Genomic DNA, 24,678 nt, shown 5'->3' on the forward strand with positions numbered 1-24,678 from the left:
CTTCATCTTATACTAGTTTTTAGATTTAATTTTTATATATATTCCCCTTGATATGCTAATTTACTGGGATTTTATACAGAAAAGACTTAGTATTTAAAGTATTTAAAATAAATTGGCGATTCTCTGTATGAACGGCTTTATAAAAGTTCAAAGCTCAAATGAAGCTGTTATTGTCATACACTTCTGACTAATCCATGATGTCCAATATAAGTTATATGTTGTTTAAGACTATTTGTCATCACAATAATTCATTAGTGAAATAACTTTTTTTAGCCACGTAATAGCTTCATTTCAAGATCATCAGTAACATGTCTGGTGTAAAAATATCTTTAACCTACAATTACCAGCGGAACAACTCTGACCTCTGCTTCGGCACCGCTTACGTGGCTGCAGCACAGCCCGCCCCTTGTCGCTGCAATCGCGCTCTGATTAGTCTAAACAGAATCTCACGTTTAATCGCTGAACCTCCTTCGCCGTCTCTCCTGCGCTTCGTAAAACGTCATGACGCAGTGACACGGAAGCTGTGGTAGAGCGGAGAGGCAGACGGTGAAGTTGAAGAGGCGGTCGACTTTCTTTACGCTTGTTATTTTGCTTGATTCTTTTTTTTTTGTGTGTCGACTTTGGGAGCCAGTACGAACAAGAAGTCCCAAAGTATTTACAGGTAAACCCGCATTCTATGCATTTAACTACCGTTTAAGTCCGCCAGTGACCTCTGCTGCCATAGTTATTCTCTAGCACTATACAAAACTCCTTGAGCAAAGGAACATTTAAAGACATTCTAAATAACGGCAAAGAGTAAGAATGAACATGTAATAGTGTCAGAACACGACTGGTCCATCTTTAAATTCGGCATTGGCGAACCTTATCTGCACGATCGTCGCTCGGAGAAACCCTCATCTTTTAAGACCCGGTCCGTCCCGGTCACTGCCGCCTCGGCGTGTTAGCCTCTCCGAGGCTGCTGTAGATCTAATAAAGGGAGTCCGGCCCCTAAGTGAGCGCGTTAGCGTCAATAGGTCTGCTCGAAAACTGTGAGTTGATATAATCCAGCTTTATTCCAGTAAATCTGATTCAGTTTCTTTTCATAAAACAAGTTCAATATTCCTATCCAATATATGTTCAACATGCATATTTTAAGGGCAGTTACCATAGCAACTACTAGACTAGTTTTTACATTATTTATTCTTTATATAATTAGTAAAATGTGCTAAGTATTGCTATTAAGTGAATGAAATCCAGATTTTATTGATGGAATGCAGCCTCTAGACATTTTTGCATGACATCAAATGGAAGGGGCTTTAATTAAACCCTGGTCCAGTGGCCACTTATAAGGAAACCAACCACCTGCTCGCAGCAACTGCTTTTTCAAAGTGTTTTACTCTTCATTATCAAACACATTGAGTTCCCTGCTTAATCCACCCACCCCAATGCCAGTATGTGGCACTAACAATCACACATGGCAGCTTTCTTAAGGCAAACGCTGTATAACAAATGGTATAAAACTGAATATTTCAGGCAACTTTCAATCATTCTTCCTTGAGAAGGAGACAATACAGGGATAACTAGAAAAACAGCACCACAAGCAGCAGGAAGAGAAATATATGACTTACAGTAAACCAGGAAATCAGCGAACTCATCGTCGTGACTTGTGTCGTACACCAGACCAGCGTTACAGGAATAAACCTACAAGCTCACTAAAGACTGCAAAGTGGCCAATGGCTGGCTGGAATAAATGCCATAATCATGCAATAGAATGTCGGCATTAAATACACTGTGGGGTAGAACTGGATGAAAAAATCTCAGTTGAATTACATCATGAACAATTCCGGATGTATTTTTTTCAAATGGACATAAACAAAGACATTTTTGTAAAAGGAACAACATGAACAGGGAAAAGGTTTAAGATCATCAGGTTGTCATAAAATGGCCTGAAGGCAGACTCAAGAGACAATTGGCGTTGGAAGAAGAATATCTGCTTTGGCAAACCCTGACTGGAAGATGTTTAAAGGAAATGAAAAAGAGAACTTAAGATAATTTTCATAAATCAAATAACATTTGAATAGAATTGAAATACGTAGTCCCTTTTTTTCGCTAAAAATTGTTGTTACTGTTTGAGAATAACCACTAAAGTAGAGCACAAAAACTTTGAACATGTTGTAAGTTCTTAGACAACCTGTACAACTTCCCCTGACTGGTCCTCCTAGACAGCATTGACTGTATTCATATTAATATTAGAGGACAAATTAGTCAAGTATTTTTAACAAGTCATGCCAACTTTGCTTATGAAAGAACAATATGATAATATGCACATACAGGAACTAGTTTTTACAAGGGGGACATACAGTATCTACATACAGTATATTTGGATGGATGCTAATTTCAGTTCCATTCCTTTTACACTCCACGTCAATTGGTGGGGTATATGCAGTGCATCCATGTTTATTTGTAGTTCTAGGAAGGCGGTGGTCCACATGCAGAGTGTTACTGTATTTTTCCAGCTGGTTTGTGTGCAGTAGCTGATTCTTTTTTTTTCTACAGCTTTTATACTTTGAGTAAACCTGATATCTGACTGGACTGTGGACGGTCAATGGTACACTGATAGCCAGCACAGGCTGATCGTTTGTCACATATGTTACATGTTAACCATGCTTTCACTCAAGTGATTGTTAGAAAAGAACACACAAACTAATTTTCTGTTTAAAGATAATTAAATCCTCTTTAAAACCTTTGATCTTCTGTAAGACAATAACAGGACGTTCCTCAGGCAGTGAGCCGCTCACCACTGCAGCCGAATTAGAACATTCTGAACTGCTTCTGAAAAGGGTGTGTGTGTATGTGTATGTGTAAGTAATACTTTCTCATTTCTGTCAGTCAAATGTGTCTCTTCTGTCTTCTCTCCTTATAATTAAACGGAATCATTGAAGTAAAAGTTAAATTATTCACTACTCATCTTTTTATGAATACTCCAGGTATGTATTGAGCACATTATAAACATGTGTGGGTTCAAACTGTTTGGTTACTGTTTTATAATTATGCAAGCTTTTTGTCTTCAGTGTTGACAAGGGGACCGGGGATCATTTTGTAAGATCATGTGACCTGCACTTAAACATTAATCAGGTCAGAGTTCTTCAGTGAATCTGCTGTCACTTACTTCATTGTCAAAATGTTGATTGGCTATCTAGGAACCATATGAAATTCTAATTTGCTGAAGGTCACCAGTCTCCATTCAGCTTGTCTTTATCATTCATCTTTATCTCTTTCAGACTATATTCATTGTTTCGTCATCCTTCGCTCACACCTATTCAGGTAAGAGACTCTACTTTCTGTCTCTGTCCTTTTGATTTTCAAATGGGAATTGTGCTCACAGGACGACGATCAGGCGATTGGAGTACAGGAGGTACAAACTCGAGTTTAAACATTAAAGTGATTTATAAAAAGATATCAATACATTTCTTTTGTTTTATTATTTTTTTAATAAATGCAGAAACATCCATTAAGACTGTATGAGGCGAACATTTGTCAGTGACCCAGCAAATTGTGACATGGTTGAAGAAAGAAAGAAAACTTTTCGTACAACAGTTGATACCACACATAACGCACTGATTATTGTTAATTAGGCTTTATGCTTTTTCACTGCGATGCAAATTCTGTAGGTTTAGCGACATTTAAACAAGTACACATCAAAACATCTGTTTCTTCAAAGGTTTTTTTTATTCCCATAAGAAATAAAGTTAAGACATCATATAAATGCCCTCTATCTTCCTCCTACACTGGTTTCCTCTGGTGGCCTATTCTATACTATCAGGTCCTCCACTAATCTGATGTTTTGTAACATTGGTGTTCAGATATCAGTTCTAAGATAGGATTAAACAGCCTAAACCTTTTTCACTCCAACAGCACTGACTGTCTATCCACTACCTTTGTTTGTGTTTTCTCTCCCTGTCTCCTTTTGCTTTCCTCCTTAACTCACAGAGGGGCAGCACTTCCCTCTCTGGCTCACAATAGGAAATTCTAATAAAGACTGACAATTTAGTTCCCAGAGAGGACTGGTGACGGTCACATGAACACATTAAAATATATAAAAGATTTTGCCTCAAGACTAAAATAAGCATTGATCTCATAAAAGTTTGACCCCTTTTTATGGGGTTAAACTATGAGAATACATGCAGACAAGACAAAAAAAAAAAAGACATCATATAAAGTTATGACATCAGCCTCACCCCTCTTTATGGCCATGTTGCATCACAATACTGTAGAAGAAGCATAATTAAAGGTTTAAACTGGTCACCAGTCTGGGGCTTTACTGTATTAAAAGGACATTGAGATATTTTCTGTTTCTTGTGAAACCCCAGTAAAGATTTGTGGTGATTTTTGCTGGTTTCAGATTTTATAATGTACGTGTTACAGGCATGTTGACAGTTAAAGTGGGCAAAGTCGTCATTAGAATGAATGGTGTGGTTTTTAAGAATGGTGGGGAGCTGGAAATGAGTTTTAGGCTAATTCTGATGCTTTGGAACAAAGTTATTGCTCAGCGAGGTCCCAAGATCAGTTTGTCTCGTTCCATTGGGGCGTTCTCTCAGTCTACTGATTCTACTGCTACAATACTACAAGTTTCATGACAGACAGTGATGGTGATCGTCCACTTAAGTGTTGCCGATGGCGGCAACTGACCTTCCTGTCAATTTTGCTCTGATCTAATTGGCTGATGGCGGAGAGTTTGACTCATTCTACCTCCTATAGCCTTGGGGCATGATAGCCAATCAAATTAGAGCAGGACATCTGCTGGATGATGTCAAGCCGTTGCTATAGTTACGACATTTGAACCAATTGCTTGGACATCACCAGTTTTTAGTGTGTTTTCCTCTTTGGTCGGGTGAGGAGGTGTCACTGAGGTAAGAAAGAATGTCTCTTTAATTTATGATGTATATTTTAGATTTATAACAATACAAATTTACCTGAGCGCAGGTAATAGCTGCTGTATGTCCTACAAATTTTAAAATGTGTTAGTCTGCTAAGATGCTAACACATTTTGGTTTGTCTTCATTCATTTTCCTGAAGATGAGATGATCATAATAATAATCATCCCGTCTGCGGTCACTTATCCGCTTTGTGGATCACGAGTCTGCTAGAGGCTATCCCACCTTGCTACAGTGAGAAGTGGGGTACACTCTGGATGCGTCGCCAGCACCGCTAATGCATCGCGGGGTTACACATAGACAAAAAAAACAAACTCATTCTTACGGGCAATTTGGAGTGACCTTCTTGCTGTGAGGCCACAGCGCTACCCACTGCGCCACCGTTCCGTTTTCCATATGAACCAAAATAATCTGATTGATGCCGACATGTTGACATATTAGCCCTATTTCCGCTGCATATCACCGGTTTGACTCGGCTCAACTCTACTCATCTTTTTGCATTTCCATTAGAAAAGCCATATGTAGTGCCTGGTACTACCATTTCAATACCTGCTCCATTTCTACCAGGCAGATAATGAATAGTCACATGAAACCATGTAAACCTCTCATTGGTGCATGGTGGTTGCCAAGATACTTTAGTTGATGCAACCTGTTTTTAATTGCAGTCATTATATTGAGAAAGAGCAGGTGTTCAAGGATTCAAGGACTTTTATTGTCACCCTAGTCAGTAATCACATGAGAAGGAAAATGAAATTGGCTTCTTGGGTCCTGGTAAAAGCCAGTAATAGCAGCAAAACAGTAAGTATGATGAGAGGATCATGAGTGATAGATGAGATTGGTGTCACACTCTCATCAGTGTCATGGCAGTTTTATGTTTTATCTACCCTCAGGAGGTAGAAGACTGCAGTGGAAAACCACCATTCATTTCATAGCATAAAACAAGTCGCTAAATTAAAGGGCAACTGATGGAAAGTAATTTTCGTGGTGCTGTTAAAGAGTTTTCTCTTATTTTTCCCTTTGGATGTCAGACGTTGGTCGAGGTCACACAAATTTAGGAAAGAGGAGCTTTAACTAAACCAAGGCTTTAAAAGAAAGCAATAAATGAAACTAGCTGGACTACTTTAGGCACCCAAGCATCAAATGACAAATTCTCATTCATCAGGGTTAGGGCGACAGTGGTTTGTACCATGTGAGAAGTCATGTGAGGTATTAGAGATTCCAGTCTCAGGCCCTGTTCAGACAACATTTTGGAAACGATCCTCTGTAAACATGTGACCCCAAACACACCCGGGGTGAACAACCTCACAGGAGGTTGAATACCTGAAATTCCCTGCCAATCAGCTTTCAAACAAAATTCCAGTTACTTCTGATTCAGCGTACAGAAGACTTCATGCTCATCCCCAAGCATCATGGGATCTGTAGTTGTAGCAAGAGTTTCCCCTGAGTTAGAAAAAGGACCTTTATAGTTAAATTCATGAATAGAAACTTTTTTGTTTTGCAGCCATGAACCACAGCTCCATGGGGATGGACAGTGCCCATCATGATCACACTATGGCCCCACCCACCACTGGTGGACACGACCACGGAGGAGGACATGGAGGAGGGGGAGAACATGGAGGGCATGGAGGGATGGTGAGAGAACGGGGGGTGTTAGTGAGGCTTACTGCCCCCATATGATGTTGGTATGCAAGTGTTTTGTTTGATACGGCGTAGAGCTTTGCAGCTGATACTATGTTGTTGCCTAGGTGATGACCTTCTACTTTGGCTACAAGAATGTGGAGTTGCTGTTCAGCGGGCTGCTCATCAACTCACCTGGAGGTCTGTCTGTTTCTATTTATAGGTGCAGTTTTTAATTCCTAAATGTTAATATCAAGTATGAAACATTTAACGTTTCAATAATTAAATATACTTTTTATATTTAGGTTTTCTTCTGCGTTTGAAGTTTTATTTACACTTTTATTCATCTTTTTTTATTTCCACTTACTGCCGTCCAATCAGAGATGGTCGGGGCGTGCATCGGCGTGTTCCTGCTGGCTGTCTTGTATGAAGGCTTGAAGATCGGCCGTGAGACGCTGCTGCGTCGAAGCCAGGTCAATGTTCGCTACAACTCCATGCCGCTCCCAGGGAGTGATGGGACTGTGCTGATGGAGACACACAAAACTGTTGGGTAGGTGGCAAAACGCTAACGACACCATACACACAGGTTTAATGATGAACAAATGATGATTCAAATAGTGTAAACGTTAAACCAGAGGGAATATTTTAAAGTTGATCAACATCATCAGAGTATAAAATGGATCTAAAAATGACAGACAAGACAGTTCTGATCAGAGATCAGTTTAAGAACCTTTGGTAAGCAGGAATGAACAATAAATAAATAATGTATCTGATGATGAACGTAAAACACATAATCTTCTTCATAGAGGCAGAATATTGATCATAAAGTGTGGTGAACAAAGATTTAAAAATATCATTCATTTATTGATCAGTTAATCAGTTAATGCTGTTTAATTGCCCCTTGGGGACAAATTTAAATATAATGATGACATATTGACTAACATACTCCACAAGATGAATACCATGAAATCAGTTGTGTGGTCAGTGATGTAATATAAGTGTGATGTGTTTACCACAACTGACAGTCATTATTTGGAGGGAGCGGACCCTGTTGGAATAAGGTACGGCTTCTCAGGACTTTCTGTCAGGTTCTGGCCTTGTACCAGTTATGTGCTTGAGTCTTGTTCTGGTTGCGGTTCTGTTCTAGTCCTGGCTCCGATCCTGTTTTGGATTTGGTTCTGGTCTCAGTTCTGGCTCTGCTCCTGGCTCTGCTTCTATTCCTGGACTTGGTTTTGGTTTTGGACATGGTCCCTGTCCTTGTTCTTCACCTGTAATGTTTGACATGTTCTTATCAGGCTGTTCAGATCATCTGATTCAAGTGAATGATGAAAAGTTAGTATCACCATCTACTGAGTGGAGTGTCTCAGAAGGTCTCTTGAATGAATAGAGAAGCTAAAGTTAACATTCAGTGTCATTGTAAATTGAAACAGATGATGTGAGTAGTAATGTTAGCACTAACTAATGTGTTTGATTTCATTAACAATTGAAAGAAATGCTGTATTTGTCATGAAGGTAAGAAAAACACCTATGACTGTGAAAAGGTATATGCTAAAGCTAACAGCAGTGTAAAGCAACATATTTCAAATCTAAATAGTTATATATAGTGTTAATAATAAGAAGTGACTTTAGTGAAATTGCTCATGATGCAGTGATCTTATTTTGTATTAGTATTTTGTATGATAATTCTGTATGCTAATGACTAGCTTCATGCAAACATTATGTCAGTTCAGAATCAACATGACACAAACTGCTAATGCTAACATTCTCTTGTCTTGTCTTCACAGGCAGCGGATGTTAAGTCCCGGTCACTTCCTACAGACCTTTTTGCACATCATTCAGGTGGTCGTCAGCTACTTCCTGATGCTCGTCTTCATGACGTACAACGCCTACCTCTGCATCGCCGTGGCAGCCGGCGCTGGCATGGGTTACTTTTTGTTCAGCTGGCGTAAAGCGGTGGTTGTCGACATCACTGAGCACTGCCATTAGTTTGTGTGCCAGCTAACTTGGCAGGTGGAGGTTTTTGCTGATCACAATCAATAAATTCTAACAAACATTAAATGTTTGCACACTAGTAAAATTGGAACCACAATTTTAGTGGTAAACTAATGTAGCAGATGATAACCAACACCTTGTTCTCGTTAGTATTTAAAATGTACACTAACATTTGCAGATGATGATTGATAAATCCTCTGCAAGCCCTTTAAATGTTGTACTTGACGTAACTTTTTTTTTTATTGGTGAATTCCTGCTGGTGGGTAAGCTGGACAATCTCATTGGCCAAAATCCCATCATAGTCTTGTAAGAGCTATGACAACTGGAAGGTTTGTGCTAGCTAGCTGTTAGCACAGGTATCTGACATACACAATTATTTTTGTTTAACTGGCATTGTTAGAAGCTCCTTAGCATAGAGACTACCGGTAATGACAAAACATATTTAAACATTTAGAAAATAATATATTAGTAAATAGATGTTTTATAACCTTTCAATTTACATTCTTTAATTTAAATGAGTTCAAATATAATTTTAGGATTTTTTTATTTTAGTCATCTTCCGAACATTTGTATTCTCAAATAAGATGCATCTGCTTGAATCCAACCAATGACCAACTTCTGACATTTCATAGGATACAAATTAACAAAAATGTAATGTTATAAAGTTCTTCAAAGAAAATATGTATCTATACATATAGAATAATCACCTATTCTTTAACATAAATTTTAAAGTTTACAAAACTTTTCATTGAAATTTTTCTGATTATGAAATATTAAAGAGAGAGCACAAAATAGCTGTTTATACAATTTTCGTTGAAATTAGATGCCAATTTTTTAAGAAAAAAAAATTCTAGTTTGTCCAGAACTTTTTTTTTTTGTGGTCTTTTTGAGAACTTGTACTGGCCTGCGAGATATCCTGTCAGAGCTCAGATGTTGGCTTCATTTACATTTGATTCTGAATTCTAAACCTTCACTTACCTAGAGCGATCACTTTCCTTTTAAAAACAAACTTCACAACCCTTCTTGAAACAAATAAACCAGTCAGTATTATCAGATTATCTTTTTAATGCGTTTTATTTTTACTTTTCCTCAGCCGTAATCAGCCTTAAACAGACACCTGCTGCCTTAAAATGGCGACAGACGTCGACTGATTGGAGGTGTTTGTTGCTGTCTGTGAATGTGGAGGCTCTGCTGGGTCACTGAAGTCTCTGTATTTTTTTATCTGAGATGACACGTGTTGTAATGAGTCTGTTAGGAGTTATCAAAATAAAACTTTGACTGGTCCATGATTGGAATTTTTTTTTTTCCAGGAATAGACTTCAGTAGAGCTCACTGTGATCTATTGTGATTTTTTTTTAAATTGATTTCCAATGAGCTGTAGGGTTTACTTAGTGTACCATTCAGGTTGAGGGGACAGATTGCCTTTACTGGATTTTTTTTTCTTTTTTTTAAAACATCATTAAACTTCAAAGATTTTTATATGAAATAAGTCAAAAACAAACTTTAACTTCGCCTTTGTGTGAGGGTATATAGATAATCATGGTCATGTTTTTTTGATCTGGTGTCTGCATACTTTTTGCCACATTGGTCATGCTAATCAGGTGCTGAATATCTTTGGCCAGTGTACATAAATGTCAATGAAACACTCGTCTGTCCTGTTAAGTGTGACCAGATTCTTGTTAGTGGTTGTCTCAGTGTGGATATGTTCATTGTGATGAAAAATGTATGAAGGAAACTGCTGATCCAGAATATTAATGTGTATGAATAATTGTCACAAATGTGGGATCATTGAGAAAATAACACACAAAAATAAAGTTAATGAAAAAGTGTTTGCCTTGTGTTTTGTGAAAAACTTGAATAAATAGGTTCGTAGGAGGTGGGTACACAGAAAACTCACTCACACAATGAATCAAACCACTCCTATAGGGCTATAATAAATGTGTGATTTATTACACGCAGAGAATAGAGATATTAAGAAACAATACGTACAAACAACAAACAAACAATAAGTCAAAAGACCTCTATGATGCTAGACCAAATGTGTCGTTTAGTCCCCACAGCGCATAGCAATGCAAACAAACAAATTCTATGATGCTCGAATAAACTTGTAGTTTAATTCCCCACAGAGCACAGAAACAATTCTATGATACTCGAATAAACTTGTAGTTTAATTCCCCACAGAGCACAGAAACAAACAATTAGTTGGTTGAGCTAAGGCAATATATGGTGGCATTCCAAATATGCTTGGCCTCTTACCTTGATACAGGGAAGGAGATCCTACAACCCAGGCAGAGTAGCGTCAACCAGGCTGGGCGTCCGTATGTAACCCGCAGCTGACTCTCTCTATCTTCCTATCTTTCTCTCTCTCTTCTTTATCTTTTTTCTTCTTGAGTCTTACTCCCTTTCGCTCTTCTTGAGACTGAAACTCCTCACCTTTTATACCTTTTAAGAAGAAAGGCCTGCATGCGAGCAGGAATGGCCAGTTCCAGCTCTCAGGCAGCCCTCCTTTTGGTGGTACCCCCCGCTGAGGAATAAACATCACCACCCTCGAGAATGCAGTGTAGGAGGCTTTCACACACTCGTAAACCATCTGTATCAGGAGACCTTACACCTTTGGAATACACCAAACCTATCACACCAAAACTAAGAAAACTAAGAGATCTTTATTACACATTGGAATGTAATTTAAAGGCTTTCATGCACCCATAAAACATCTTACACCTTGACTGAAAACAGGTCTCCATCTCCTCTCCATCGGTTCTCCTTTGGTTCTCCATCTGGTTGGATGGGTTGTGACCTGCTGTGACCTCTTTGTCCAAACAAACTAAGATGTGACATAGCCCAGCAGTTGCATGGAGAGGTTTTGAAGCAAGTTCTCAGTAATGACATGATAAGAGTCAAATCAGGACACACACAATACAAATTTCCATTACACTCCACCCCTTGGCCTGATTTTGACTCTTCATTCATAGTACAATCAGGACATCTGTAATAAACTCCACCCCTTGGCCTGTCATCTTAATGTGGTGAGCTATAACTACTTAAGTGTAGATAAGAAACAATAAGTGTTGTGTTACCTATGTGTGTAACTACCAATTGAAGACGTGGCCCCACTGGGTCACCTCAGTGTGATGATCCTATATGTATCCTATATGTTCACTGACTAAAGCTGGCCCCCCTTTCCAGCAGAGGAATGGATGATGCCAGCGATGTTTCCCACGTTGGAGTCGGGCGCCAATAGGGCCTCCCGCTCTGCCTTCTGAAATGACGGGGGCATTTCCAGTCTGCCCACTGCCCGTTCGATGCTTCTCTATTTCACCGTTGGGGACTCACACCAAAACAGCCGACGTCCTCAACAACTCAACACACGATGTCCTCAGTTGAGGCCGTTGCCTTAGCCGAGGAACTCTCTGGGGTTGCAAGAGCTGCAACCTCTGTTTCCAGATCAGGGTCTGGAGTGGCACCTTCACTAGCTGGTGGAGGGAGAGCAGATCCTGGGTCGGATCTGGCTGGTCCGGTAGATGAGATGTGGAACCACGTGTCCCCCTTTCCTAGCAACCGGACTGCAGTTCCAGTTCGCTCAGTGACTTGGTCGGGACCTGTCCACCTGCAATTTGATTTTTCATTTTATACTCATCTGGAACTCCACATGGGATGCCAATAGCATCTGTGTAGACTGGGCTGTCCTCCGGTTTCATGGTGTATGAGTTCCGTTGTGACCATGTCGTCACTTCAGCCTTGAACATTTAAATCTGTAAGTGAGAAATAAGAGACACAATTGCACATCTCTCTGCCCCATTTGGGACAAAGAATCTTTTTTGTCTTGGTCCTACATATCAAGCAGTAAATCAGTCAAGTCGGGGTAAAGGTGCGCTTTACGCTTGCCCTTATTTTTCCCCTTCTTCCGTTTAGGAGCTGTGGCTTTAGCGATTCTCACTAACCTGTGATTTGAATCTGACTCCTCCCTTGAATCTGAATACTCTGACTCCTCCCTTGAATCTGAACTCTCTGACTCCTCCCTTTTCATGCCGGAATGACGGGATCGGTTCCGGTCCTCCATGGGAGGAACGGAGGGAGTTACCGTGGTTAACTCCTTTAGGGTTTTCAAAAACTGCCCGAACTGATTTATTTCTGTCATGCAATGTACTTGTAACCCTCTTTTAGCATAGCGTTTCCTCAGCTCATTTGTAGGGAGTCCATCTATCTCAGATGCGGGGACTCCCGATCTTATCAACGCCTTCCACAGATCCCGCCTAGAGGGGCCGGACATGGGGGCTCTCAGAGCACGCACAGGCAGCTCCCGCTCGGGGACGCGCCGTCTGTCTTCTCGGTATCGAACAGGAGCCTGGTCCCAGTCTCGTAACGACCCAAGTTCCGCCATCATTTTCCGAATCTCACCCATGGGGCGATCGGGTGATCCCAACATGAGGGATAAAACCAAAGACTTGTATGGGGGGGGTGAGGTCTTTATCATCATATCCCTCACCGTTTTGGGGACAGCTAAAGCAGTCACGTCATCCACCGGTCCCACCATTAATGCCTCCCGCACACAGAGCCTCAATAATCGCTGCATCCCCTCACGGATGGTATGCCACATTCGGTCTAGCGGAGGCCAGTCCGAGGGCAGGGGGTGCTGTTCGCGGATAGCTTCCGAGTACAGAGCAAGAACTGTCGTCATATCAGCTCCGCGATCGCGTACCAGCTGTCGATACGAAGCATTTACTGCTGTATCTCGTGATAACCCCGCAAATCTCATCCCGTCCCCCTCGTCTATTTCCGCTTGCGACCCTCCTTCATCCAACAAGCGCACTAGCCACAAGTCTAGCGGCTCGTCCGGCTTCTGCCGGAAACGAGACGTTAAATGAACCACCTCCTCGGAGGTGTAATCCTCCAAGGTTCGCGAAATTTCGGGGTCTGGCTGCGGCTGGGGTTCATCAACCATGATAGCCTGACCATGCTCATCTACCATTAGCCTGCCCGCCCCGTCTATCGCCTGCCGACGCACCGGAGGAATCATCCGCTGCATCCGCCTCCGTCGGACCACCGGGTTCGCACGGAGCGGCGGATGTTCGGGGGCTGGACTGAGCCACTCCCCGTCATCAGAATCATCCCAGACATTTCCGTCCCAGGTCTCCGGATCCCAGGTGACCGGATCACCATCTATCACCCGAGACACGAACGACCGTATCTGGGTGGTCTCAGCACGCCGTGGCGCCTTACGCCGGCTTCGGCGATTTACTTTGGACACATGCGTGACCGCACGGTCCGTCAGCTTTGCCAATTTGTCGTATTTGCATTGCAAAGCAGTCAATTGCTGGGGCAACTGAGCGTTCTCATCACTCTGCTGCCGCCAAGCCTCGGCGCAGATCCACATGCGCCGCTGAACTCCCCCCAGGGGAGTTGTGGATGAAACCGGGACGCCCTGTAGTACGCTAACTACAGACGCCACCGAACCATCCTTCACCAAGTCAGCCCACGGCTCGGGCCGACCACCACCGTCTCGCAAACACAACGCCAATTCTTTCCAATGCGCATCTTCCCAGCCGGGAACAAGAATCTCTCTCTGTCTCCCTGCCTCTGGAGCCTCCTTGGAGCGCTTCCAAAACTTTTTAAACATGGTTTTCTGTGTATATCCTCCAACCTTCAAAAGTCCAATTTTACGATTAAAATTGATTATAAGGATCCTGTTCGTGACGCCAATTGTTTTGTGAAAAACTTGAATAAATAGGTTCGTAGGAGGTGGGTACACAGAAAACTCACTCACACAATGAATCAAACCACTCCTATAGGGCTATAATAAATGTGTGATTTATTACACGCAGAGAATAGAGATATTAAGAAACAATACGTACAAACAACAAACAAACAATAAGTCAAAAGACCTCTATGATGCTAGACCAAATGTGTCGTTTAGTCCCCACAGCGCATAGCAATGCAAACAAACAAATTCTATGATGCTCGAATAAACTTGTAGTTTAATTCCCCACAGAGCACAGAAACAATTCTATGATACTCGAATAAACTTGTAGTTTAATTCCCCACAGAGCACAGAAACAAACAATTAGTTGGTTGAGCTAAGGCAATATATGGTGGCATTCCAAATATGCTTGGCCTCTTACCTTGATACAGGGAAGGAGATCCTACAACCCAGGCAGAGTAGCGTCAACCAGGCTGGGCGTCCGTATGTAACCCGCAGCTGACTCTCTCTATCTTCCTATCTTTCTCTCTCTCTTCTTTATCTTTTTTCTTCTTGAGTCTTACTCCCTTTCGCTCTTCTTGAGACTGAAACTCCTCACCTTTTATACCTTTTAAGAAGAAAGGCCTGCATGCGAGCAGGAATGGCCAGTTCCAGCTCTCAGGCAGCCCTCCTTTTGGTGGTACCCCCCGCTGAGGAATAAACATCACCACCCTCGAGAATGCAGTGTAGGAGGCTTTCACACACTCGTAAACCATCTGTATCAGGAGACCTTACACCTTTGGAATACACCAAACCTATCACACCAAAACTAAGAAAACTAAGAGATCTTTATTACACATTGGAATGTAATTTAAAGGCTTTCATGCACCCATAAAACATCTTACACCTTGACTGAAAACAGGTCTCCATCTCCTCTCCATCGGTTCTCCTTTGGTTCTCCATCTGGTTGGATGGGTTGTGACCTGCTGTGACCTCTTTGTCCAAACAAACTAAGATGTGACATAGCCCAGCAGTTGCATGGAGAGGTTTTGAAGCAAGTTCTCAGTAATGACATGATAAGAGTCAAATCAGGACACACACAATACAAATTTCCATTACACTCCACCCCTTGGCCTGATTTTGACTCTTCATTCATAGTACAATCAGGACATCTGTAATAAACTCCACCCCTTGGCCTGTCATCTTAATGTGGTGAGCTATAACTACTTAAGTGTAGATAAGAAACAATAAGTGTTGTGTTACCTATGTGTGTAACTACCAATTGAAGACGTGGCCCCACTGGGTCACCTCAGTGTGATGATCCTATATGTATCCTATATGTTCACTGACTAAAGCTGGCCCCCCTTTCCAGCAGAGGAATGGATGATGCCAGCGATGTTTCCCACGTTGGAGTCGGGCGCCAATAGGGCCTCCCGCTCTGCCTTCTGAAATGACGGGGGCATTTCCAGTCTGCCCACTGCCCGTTCGATGCTTCTCTATTTCACCGTTGGGGACTCACACCAAAACAGCCGACGTCCTCAACAACTCAACACACGATGTCCTCAGTTGAGGCCGTTGCCTTAGCCGAGGAACTCTCTGGGGTTGCAAGAGCTGCAACCTCTGTTTCCAGATCAGGGTCTGGAGTGGCACCTTCACTAGCTGGTGGAGGGAGAGCAGATCCTGGGTCGGATCTGGCTGGTCCGGTAGATGAGATGTGGAACCACGTGTCCCCCTTTCCTAGCAACCGGACTGCAGTTCCAGTTCGCTCAGTGACTTGGTCGGGACCTGTCCACCTGCAATTTGATTTTTCATTTTATACTCATCTGGAACTCCACATGGGATGCCAATAGCATCTGTGTAGACTGGGCTGTCCTCCGGTTTCATGGTGTATGAGTTCCGTTGTGACCATGTCGTCACTTCAGCCTTGAACATTTAAATCTGTAAGTGAGAAATAAGAGACACAATTGCACATCTCTCTGCCCCATTTGGGACAAAGAATCTTTTTTGTCTTGGTCCTACATATCAAGCAGTAAATCAGTCAAGTCGGGGTAAAGGTGCGCTTTACGCTTGCCCTTATTTTTCCCCTTCTTCCGTTTAGGAGCTGTGGCTTTAGCGATTCTCACTAACCTGTGATTTGAATCTGACTCCTCCCTTGAATCTGAATACTCTGACTCCTCCCTTGAATCTGAACTCTCTGACTCCTCCCTTTTCATGCCGGAATGACGGGATCGGTTCCGGTCCTCCATGGGAGGAACGGAGGGAGTTACCGTGGTTAACTCCTTTAGGGTTTTCAAAAACTGCCCGAACTGATTTATTTCTGTCATGCAATGTACTTGTAACCCTCTTTTAGCATAGCGTTTCCTCAGCTCATTTGTAGGGAGTCCATCTATCTCAGATGCGGGGACTCCCGATCTTATCAACGCCTTCCACAGATCCCGCCTAGAGGGGCCGGACATGGGGGCTCTCAGAGCACGCACAGGCAGCTCCCGCTCGGGGACGCGCCGTCTGTCTTCTCGGTATCGAACAGGAGCCTGGTCCCAGTCTCGTAACGACCCAAGTTCCGCCATCATTTTCCGAATCTCACCCATGGGGCGATCGGGTGATCCCAACATGAGGGATAAAACCAAAGACTTGTATGGGGGGGGTGAGGTCTTTATCATCATATCCCTCACCGTTTTGGGGACAGCTAAAGCAGTCACGTCATCCACCGGTCCCACCATTAATGCCTCCCGCACACAGAGCCTCAATAATCGCTGCATCCCCTCACGGATGGTATGCCACATTCGGTCTAGCGGAGGCCAGTCCGAGGGCAGGGGGTGCTGTTCGCGGATAGCTTCCGAGTACAGAGCAAGAACTGTCGTCATATCAGCTCCGCGATCGCGTACCAGCTGTCGATACGAAGCATTTACTGCTGTATCTCGTGATAACCCCGCAAATCTCATCCCGTCCCCCTCGTCTATTTCCGCTTGCGACCCTCCTTCATCCAACAAGCGCACTAGCCACAAGTCTAGCGGCTCGTCCGGCTTCTGCCGGAAACGAGACGTTAAATGAACCACCTCCTCGGAGGTGTAATCCTCCAAGGTTCGCGAAATTTCGGGGTCTGGCTGCGGCTGGGGTTCATCAACCATGATAGCCTGACCATGCTCATCTACCATTAGCCTGCCCGCCCCGTCTATCGCCTGCCGACGCACCGGAGGAATCATCCGCTGCATCCGCCTCCGTCGGACCACCGGGTTCGCACGGAGCGGCGGATGTTCGGGGGCTGGACTGAGCCACTCCCCGTCATCAGAATCATCCCAGACATTTCCGTCCCAGGTCTCCGGATCCCAGGTGACCGGATCACCATCTATCACCCGAGACACGAACGACCGTATCTGGGTGGTCTCAGCACGCCGTGGCGCCTTACGCCGGCTTCGGCGATTTACTTTGGACACATGCGTGACCGCACGGTCCGTCAGCTTTGCCAATTTGTCGTATTTGCATTGCAAAGCAGTCAATTGCTGGCGCAACTGAGCGTTCACATCACTCTGCTGCCGCCAAGCCTCGGCGCAGATCCACATGCGCCGCTGAACTCCCCCCAGGGGAGTTGTGGATGAAACCGAGACGCCCTGTAGTACGCTAACTACAGACGCCACCGAACCATCCTTCACCAAGTCAGCCCACGGCTCGGGCCGACCACCACCGTCTCGCAAACACAACGCCAATTCTTTCCAATGCGCATCTTCCCAGCCGGGAACAAGAATCTCTCTCTGTCTCCCTGCCTCTGGAGCCTCCTTGGAGCGCTTCCAAAACTTTTTAAACATGGTTTTCTGTGTATATCCTCCAACCTTCAAAAGTCCAATTTTACGATTAAAATTGATTATAAGGATCCTGTTCGTGACGCCAATTGTTTTGTGAAAAACTTGAATAAATAGGTTCGTAGGAGGTGGGTACACAGAAAACTCACTCACACAATGAATCAAACCACTCCTATAGGGCTATAATAAATGTGTGATTTATTACACGCAGAGAATAGAGATATTAAGAAACAATACGTACAAACAACAAACAAACAATAAGTCAAAAGACCTCTATGATGCTAGACCAAATGTGTCGTTTAGTCCCCACAGCGCATAGCAATGCAAACAAACAAATTCTATGATGCTCGAATAAACTTGTAGTTTAATTCCCCACAGAGCACAGAAACAATTCTATGATACTCGAATAAACTTGTAGTTTAATTCCCCACAGAGCACAGAAACAAACAATTAGTTGGTTGAGCTAAGGCAATATATGGTGGCATTCCAAATATGCTTGGCCTCTTACCTTGATACAGGGAAGGAGATCCTACAACCCAGGCAGAGTAGCGTCAACCAGGCTGGGCGTCCGTATGTAACCCGCAGCTGACTCTCTCTATCTTCCTATCTTTCTCTCTCTCTTCTTTATCTTTTTTCTTCTTGAGTCTTACTCCCTTTCGCTCTTCTTGAGACTGAAACTCCTCACCTTTTATACCTTTTAAGAAGAAAGGCCTGCATGCGAGCAGGAATGGCCAGTTCCAGCTCTCAGGCAGCCCTCCTTTTGGTGGTACCCCCCGCTGAGGAATAAACATCACCACCCTCGAGAATGCAGTGTAGGAGGCTTTCACACACTCGTAAACCATCTGTATCAGGAGACCTTACACCTTTGGAATACACCAAACCTATCACACCAAAACTAAGAAAACTAAGAGATCTTTATTACACATTGGAATGTAATTTAAAGGCTTTCATGCACCCATAAAACATCTTACACCTTGACTGAAAACAGGTCTCCATCTCCTCTCCATCGGTTCTCCTTTGGTTCTCCATCTGGTTGGATGGGTTGTGACCTGCTGTGACCTCTTTGTCCAAACAAACTAAGATGTGACATAGCCCAGCAGTTGCATGGAGAGGTTTGGAAGCAAGTTCTCAGTAATGACATGATAAGAGTCAAATCAGGACACACACAATACAAATTTCCATTACACCTTGTCAGATTTAATAATTGCGGTATTACTTTAAACAGTTGTTGCATGACGAAAACACTGACATCATGTAATTTAAGCTGATTATTTACTGGACTGAACTGAGACTAACTGTTCATGTATAAGATGCTCCTTTCGTTTGTGAGCTTCCACATGTCCAAGAAATTCAAAATTATTCCAGTTCAACAGAGATGTTCTGCCCAGTCGATAAATTTCTCTGTAAACACTTTCAGATGGAAGGTGAAATTGAAGATTCAGGGACTCCTCAGAACAATTGCAGTAAAGTTTCACTCTTGTCATGAAAATAAATTACAAACTGACCTTTTTGGAAGATATCATCTTTTTTGATAAAGAGAATCTTAAAACTATTTCAATCCTAATTAATTTTTACATTTGTTCCTATAATAAATTTGTGGATCATCTTGGCTAAATTAAGCTCTGACAAAATGTTGTAGTACAAAGAAGATATTCAGTCCTGAAACAGTCCTGAATACTCAAGATTGCTTTTTTTGATAAGTAAGGTGATATTTTAGATCGTATTGATTTAAAAATATTAAATATATCAATATTAATCATTGTATTGTACAGCTATAGCGTTTTAAGAAGGAAAAGCTGTAGCTGTAGTTCTCTTGGTGACCCGTGGACGGCAATAGTGAGCTTCACGCCTGCCTACTTGAAACACAAGTTCCGGGTTGCAGGTGACAGGTGGATATTTTGCAGCAGGTCAAGTCATTCGGAGATAAAAGCGTTTCCCTTAAAACGTTCGCATCGTTGATTTACCGGGACGTGAATGTGTTCATCTTGATGCTCAGCGCGGTGTGACAGCGGATCACAGATACGATCCTCCTACTCTCCGTTCAGGCCCTGACCCTCCAATGGCATCCAGGAGGCCGGACAGCTTCGACGGCCTCGGATACCGTGGCCGTGACGATCCGCTGTACGGATCCAGCTACCCTGTTAGAAGCGCCGGGGGCCCCGCGGAGCTGCATCATCACCACTGGGTCACAACGCCACCGGATATCCCCGGTAGCCGCAACCTACATCACGGAGAGCGGACACCTCTTTACGACGAGTCGTTAGGGGAGTCCGGAGGTCCCGGAGCCGCCTGGGATGCTACTCAGCCGGGCGTACCTCCAGCTGGTAGGTCGCTGTCTGGAACACTTACGTTATTAATCATGTTATCTGCTTTTAGCTGCTATGCTAACTGCTCGCGATCTCTGAATACAACGTAAACAAACCCTAAACTCTCTCCAATAAAGTGGCTAATTAGTAATTAGCACAGTTCAAGGTAAAAGAGGCTAACTGCTAGAAAGCTTTCCTTTAATGCTGTTTTAATTTGTAGTTGAATAAACTTCTCTGTTAAGATGATCCTATCCTGTTAGTTTTATTAAATTGATGTTCACATATTGACGTTAGTTTGATTAAGTGTTGTTTAATTTCATATTACTTATTTTTTTGTACTTGCAGAGCAGCTGAATCGATTTGCAGGCTTTGGGATCGGACTGGTCAGGTTGGAAATAATGCTTTTTTTTTGTTGCTGTTTTTTTTTTAACTAATCCACATTTCATTATGAATCAATGTTGGAAATAAATATGCTTGGAAATAAAATGGTATGGTACAGGTGACTGTGAGGCATTCAGGGGTTGCAGGATTACCCTCTCTATGTTGTTGGGAGAACTGCATGACTGTAACCAGTTCTGTCATCTTCATCCTCTTCTTCTTCAACCCCCTGTTAATCATCTAAATTTTTATCCTTTACTTCATGTTTTCTCCACATCGTCTTGTTCATTTTCCTCTTCTACAATCTCCTCTTATCTGACTTCCTTATCTCCCCGTTTCTCATCCTCATCTTTGCCCTCCTATTTTCATCATCCTGTTCATCATCTTCTTCTTCATCTTCCTCTCTTTCTGCAGTCTGTTCACTGAGAATGTCCTGGCTCACCCCTGTATCGTCTTCCGCAGACAGTGTCAGGTACTTTCTGATCAATAACCGCAATTAGTTTTTACAATGCTTGTTTTGTAGTTTATGCTACCTCAAAAGAAGTTATTCTGTTTAACTTGATCAAGAGGAGAAAATCTAGTTTCCAGTTTTCTTATATTTAAATATGGATGTGCTTTTTTCAATATACATTTATAAATCCAATCCATTATTATTATTATTATTATTATTATTATTTTATTGTTTGTTTTTGCAATAGCACACCTAGAAAAATACAAGGAATCTTTAATAATTCATGATTAGTCTGCAAACTCATTCACTTGAAAATAATAATGGAAATTTTACCAACTCAAGATTTGTCGTTACATCCCAAATAACTAATGTTTCTGTTGGTCATGTGTTTTTGTTCAATTTTTGTTCGTTGATTTTCTTGTGCTTAGATACTAACAAGATGAGATGAAATTGGTGGGATGTTAAGCCTTAAATGGCCATTACAGACTCTTTATTTTGGGGATTTTGTTGGAGAATTTTAAAAATCAATAAATTAATCAACTTAATGTGTGTCACAGTCATGTTATATGAGTATTTATAATTTGTAGTAAATGAAAACACACGTAATTTTTAATCATAAACAAATATTGGTATCTGTTATTTTAATTTCAGGTTTATTGAATTGGTTTATCGACTTCTTGTGATCTGATTGTATGCCGTAGGTGAATTATCACGCGCGATGCTACCACCTGACTCCTTTCAGCGCTGTCGCTGTCATGTCCTCCATCACCAAGGCACAGGTAACCAAACTATAGTAACCAAAATGTCGTAGGATGAATTTATTTGTTCGGCGTGCCACCTGGCGCCCCCCGGTGTTCAAAATGTGAAAGGTCTTTGGATGATATCTGAACCTAACCTGGTACCAAAAACGTGTTGTCCAGGGTGTCAGGGCTCTGTGGAAGGGGATGGGCAGCACCTTCATCGTTCACGGCATCACACTGGGAGCTGAAGGCATCATCAGCGAGTTCACACCGTTACCACGGTAACCACTCACTCTACGCCAGTATTGCAGCAGTATTACTTGTTTGTTCAGTGCCTTTACCGTAGTCCTACTGCTGTGTATCCCATTGTCTATGACCAAGTGATTTGTGCACAGGGAACTTCCACACAGGTGGACATGGAAACAACTGGCAGGACACCTCCTCCTTAAAGGGTCAGTTCACCACTTCTTCACACACCGCTCTCTGGCGTCTATGTACAGTATATCAGCACATATGCATTATTTTTTAGGTCTCCTGCAGGAGGCCAAACAATGGAGTAGTACACCTTCTGATGAAACTGCAGCTTTAACGTTGTCAAAAAAAAACTAACGGATCTTTAGGGAAATGGATGTGGTTTTTATTTATCCAATCAAAATTATCTGCATTCAAAATGAGTGGGGAAAAGTTCACACATGTGAAATGTGATTGTGTCTCTCATATGCAGGTTAACGGCTGTGGTCGCTTTGCCATTTTACTGTGCCAGCCTTATGGAGACGGTCCAGGTGACTGGATTATTGATCACTGATTAGACATTTATTGGAAGTGTTTAATAAATATTAGGTCTCAACTGTTTAGCTGCTTTTATTTACGTTAAAGTCCACTATATAGCACAGCTTTAACTTTCTGCTCTACATCATTGAAACTCCAAACACATCTACAGAATTTGTTTTGTTTTGTTTTTTTTGGTCTGAAGAAAATGCCAGATATTAGAATGAGAAGTCTGAATTGAATGAAAACAGTAGAGTTGCTGCAAATAGAACACCAGTACGTAGTGAAGACAAATGAAAGCAGTGGTAAACTAATTTCCATCACAGACTGCGATCTAACTTTATGTCTCCACAGAGTGATATTGTCCGTGACGACTCATCATCTGGTCTGCTGGACTGCATCCGTGAGGGTTTGTCTCGCTTGCTGGGCGTCGGCGCTCCACACAGCCGTCGTCTCCTTCCCCTCAGATCGCTTCTGCTTCCTGCCGCGTTGCACGCGATCCTACGATATGCCATCGCCGCTTCCGTCCAGCGGGTGGCGCTATGGATGTACCACTTGACCAAGAAACAGCAGACAAACCCCAGCAACCCTCTGGACGCTTACTTCCCTGAGCTTGCGGCAGCCTGGGCTGGTTCTCTTGTGGCCGATATCGTACTGTTTCCACTGGAGACGGTGATGCACCGTCTCAGCCTACAGGGCACACGCACCATCATCGATGCCACCGATGGGGTAGTTGCTGTGGGAAATGGCGGCAGCCCGCTGGTGCTTCCCTTCAACACGCAGTACGACGGCTTCTCCGACTGTCTCCACGCCATCTCCCGCAAGGAGGGCATAGCAGGGTTCTACCGCGGGTTTGGAGTTCTCGTGGTGCAGTACGCGCTGCATGGAGCGCTGCTGGCCGCAGCCAGGACCGTGCTGAGGCTGCTGCTGCTGGAGGGGCGGGGCGGCTCCAGTCTGTTACCGTAGAGACAAGTTTAGATTCTAGTCACACGACATTATTCACATTGATGCTGCGCTATGGCAACTAAACAGGAAGAGTGATGTCCAGGAATATGAAGAAAATGTTTTGTACTGTTTGTCAAATTACCCACTCTAATGAGAGAGAACAATGTTTATCTGTCGTGATGTTGACTAAAGTTGAATGGAAAGTGGTAGGTCAGGAAAACGTGACCAATGATAAACTCAATATAAACAGGAGTCCTGCCAACATATTACCATAACAATGTGCTGTAACCAAGCAACCACCAGGAAGAGATTGACTGTTCATGTCTTTCACTGTTTGATTGTTGGCAGTTTTTCCCACCAGGTCATGTTAGTTTAGCTGAGCACAGAGTCAATGTTAGCTAATCCCCTGTTCCAGCATGAATTCTTGATCCTTTTAGAAATGCTATTGTGTTTGTGTTTAAATCCCGTGAGCTGATTGGTCAGTGAAAGCTGTATGTGCATCAAGATCCTCAACCAAAATTAAAAACTGTATTTGTTTACAGTTGTAAAAATAAAATGCTCTACATATTAAAAAAAGTAGCTTTGTAGTAAATATGTGATCAAAATGTCATTTTAAGCTGCTGTCCAGATTTCAGAATAAAAGTAAACATGATGAAAAGGTGAGGGATATACCAACCTTTTATTTTAATTTGCAGTGTCGGTTTATATTTTGTTTTGGATAATGACATTTTTTTAAAATAAAATATTTTCCTAGTAAGTTTTGTTAACAGTAATTTCTGGTAAAACGTGGTAGTGGAGGAGAGGGTTGGTTTTTTTAACTTTTAGTGATGGCTGTCTGAAAATACATATGCATACAGTATATACACACATGTAGACAAATACATTTTTTAACTGTCCACTTCCTTAGTACATTTTGTGTGTTCAAACTTGTATTGTTTGGGTACAAATGAATACTTCCTTCTTACTTCACTGCTGCATAGTAACATAAATAATAGAACATACATAGAGTGAATTTTACGACAATTCCCAGACAAATAGTTATAGAAAATAGATGGAGGAGTGAGTACATAATTTTTCCACGTTTCCCCAGTCAT

At 42.5% G+C, this 24,678-nt stretch overlaps 2 protein-coding genes across 2 annotated transcripts; both read left to right on the top strand.

The window, feature by feature from the left end:
• The first annotated feature begins 598 nt into the window (after positions 1–598).
• On the top strand, positions 599–10,397 carry slc31a1 (solute carrier family 31 member 1). The gene is made up of 8 exons (XM_068335445.1): positions 599–661; positions 3,051–3,114; positions 3,261–3,303; positions 6,415–6,545; positions 6,659–6,731; positions 6,912–7,080; positions 7,556–7,591; positions 8,315–10,397. Exons 4-8 carry the CDS (start codon positions 6,417–6,419, stop codon positions 8,514–8,516), a joined length of 609 nt encoding a protein of 202 aa, XP_068191546.1. The 5' UTR covers positions 599–661; positions 3,051–3,114; positions 3,261–3,303; positions 6,415–6,416; the 3' UTR covers positions 8,517–10,397.
• A 9,461-nt stretch (positions 10,398–19,858) lies between these two features.
• slc25a46 (solute carrier family 25 member 46) lies at positions 19,859–24,455 on the top strand. Its single transcript, XM_068334592.1, has 8 exons — positions 19,859–20,320; positions 20,648–20,690; positions 21,095–21,152; positions 21,833–21,910; positions 22,052–22,152; positions 22,267–22,323; positions 22,596–22,653; positions 22,994–24,455. The coding sequence occupies exons 1-8, from the start codon at positions 20,056–20,058 to the stop codon at positions 23,603–23,605; spliced, it is 1,272 nt and encodes a 423-aa protein (XP_068190693.1). The 5' UTR covers positions 19,859–20,055; the 3' UTR covers positions 23,606–24,455.
• The last annotated feature ends 223 nt before the right edge of the window (positions 24,456–24,678 follow it).

This window comes from Antennarius striatus, chromosome 15, assembly GCF_040054535.1.
Source record: "Antennarius striatus isolate MH-2024 chromosome 15, ASM4005453v1, whole genome shotgun sequence".
In the NCBI taxonomy this organism is placed as follows: domain Eukaryota; kingdom Metazoa; phylum Chordata; class Actinopteri; order Lophiiformes; family Antennariidae; genus Antennarius; species Antennarius striatus.

Bases quoted from the DNA above. Each gene is read 5' to 3' on its own strand.
- slc31a1 (XM_068335445.1), top strand. From the start codon at position 6,417: ATGAACCACAGCTCCATGGGGATGGACAGTGCCCATCATGATCACACT. The intron at 6,546-6,658 runs GTGAGAGAACGG...GTTGTTGCCTAG, and splicing joins ATGGAGGGCATGGAGGGATG to GTGATGACCTTCTACTTTGG. The intron at 6,732-6,911 runs GTCTGTCTGTTT...CCGTCCAATCAG, and splicing joins GCTCATCAACTCACCTGGAG to AGATGGTCGGGGCGTGCATC.
- slc25a46 (XM_068334592.1), top strand. From the start codon at position 20,056: ATGGCATCCAGGAGGCCGGACAGCTTCGACGGCCTCGGATACCGTGGC. The intron at 22,153-22,266 runs GTAACCACTCAC...ATTTGTGCACAG, and splicing joins GAGTTCACACCGTTACCACG to GGAACTTCCACACAGGTGGA. The intron at 22,324-22,595 runs GTCAGTTCACCA...TCTCATATGCAG, and splicing joins GGACACCTCCTCCTTAAAGG to GTTAACGGCTGTGGTCGCTT.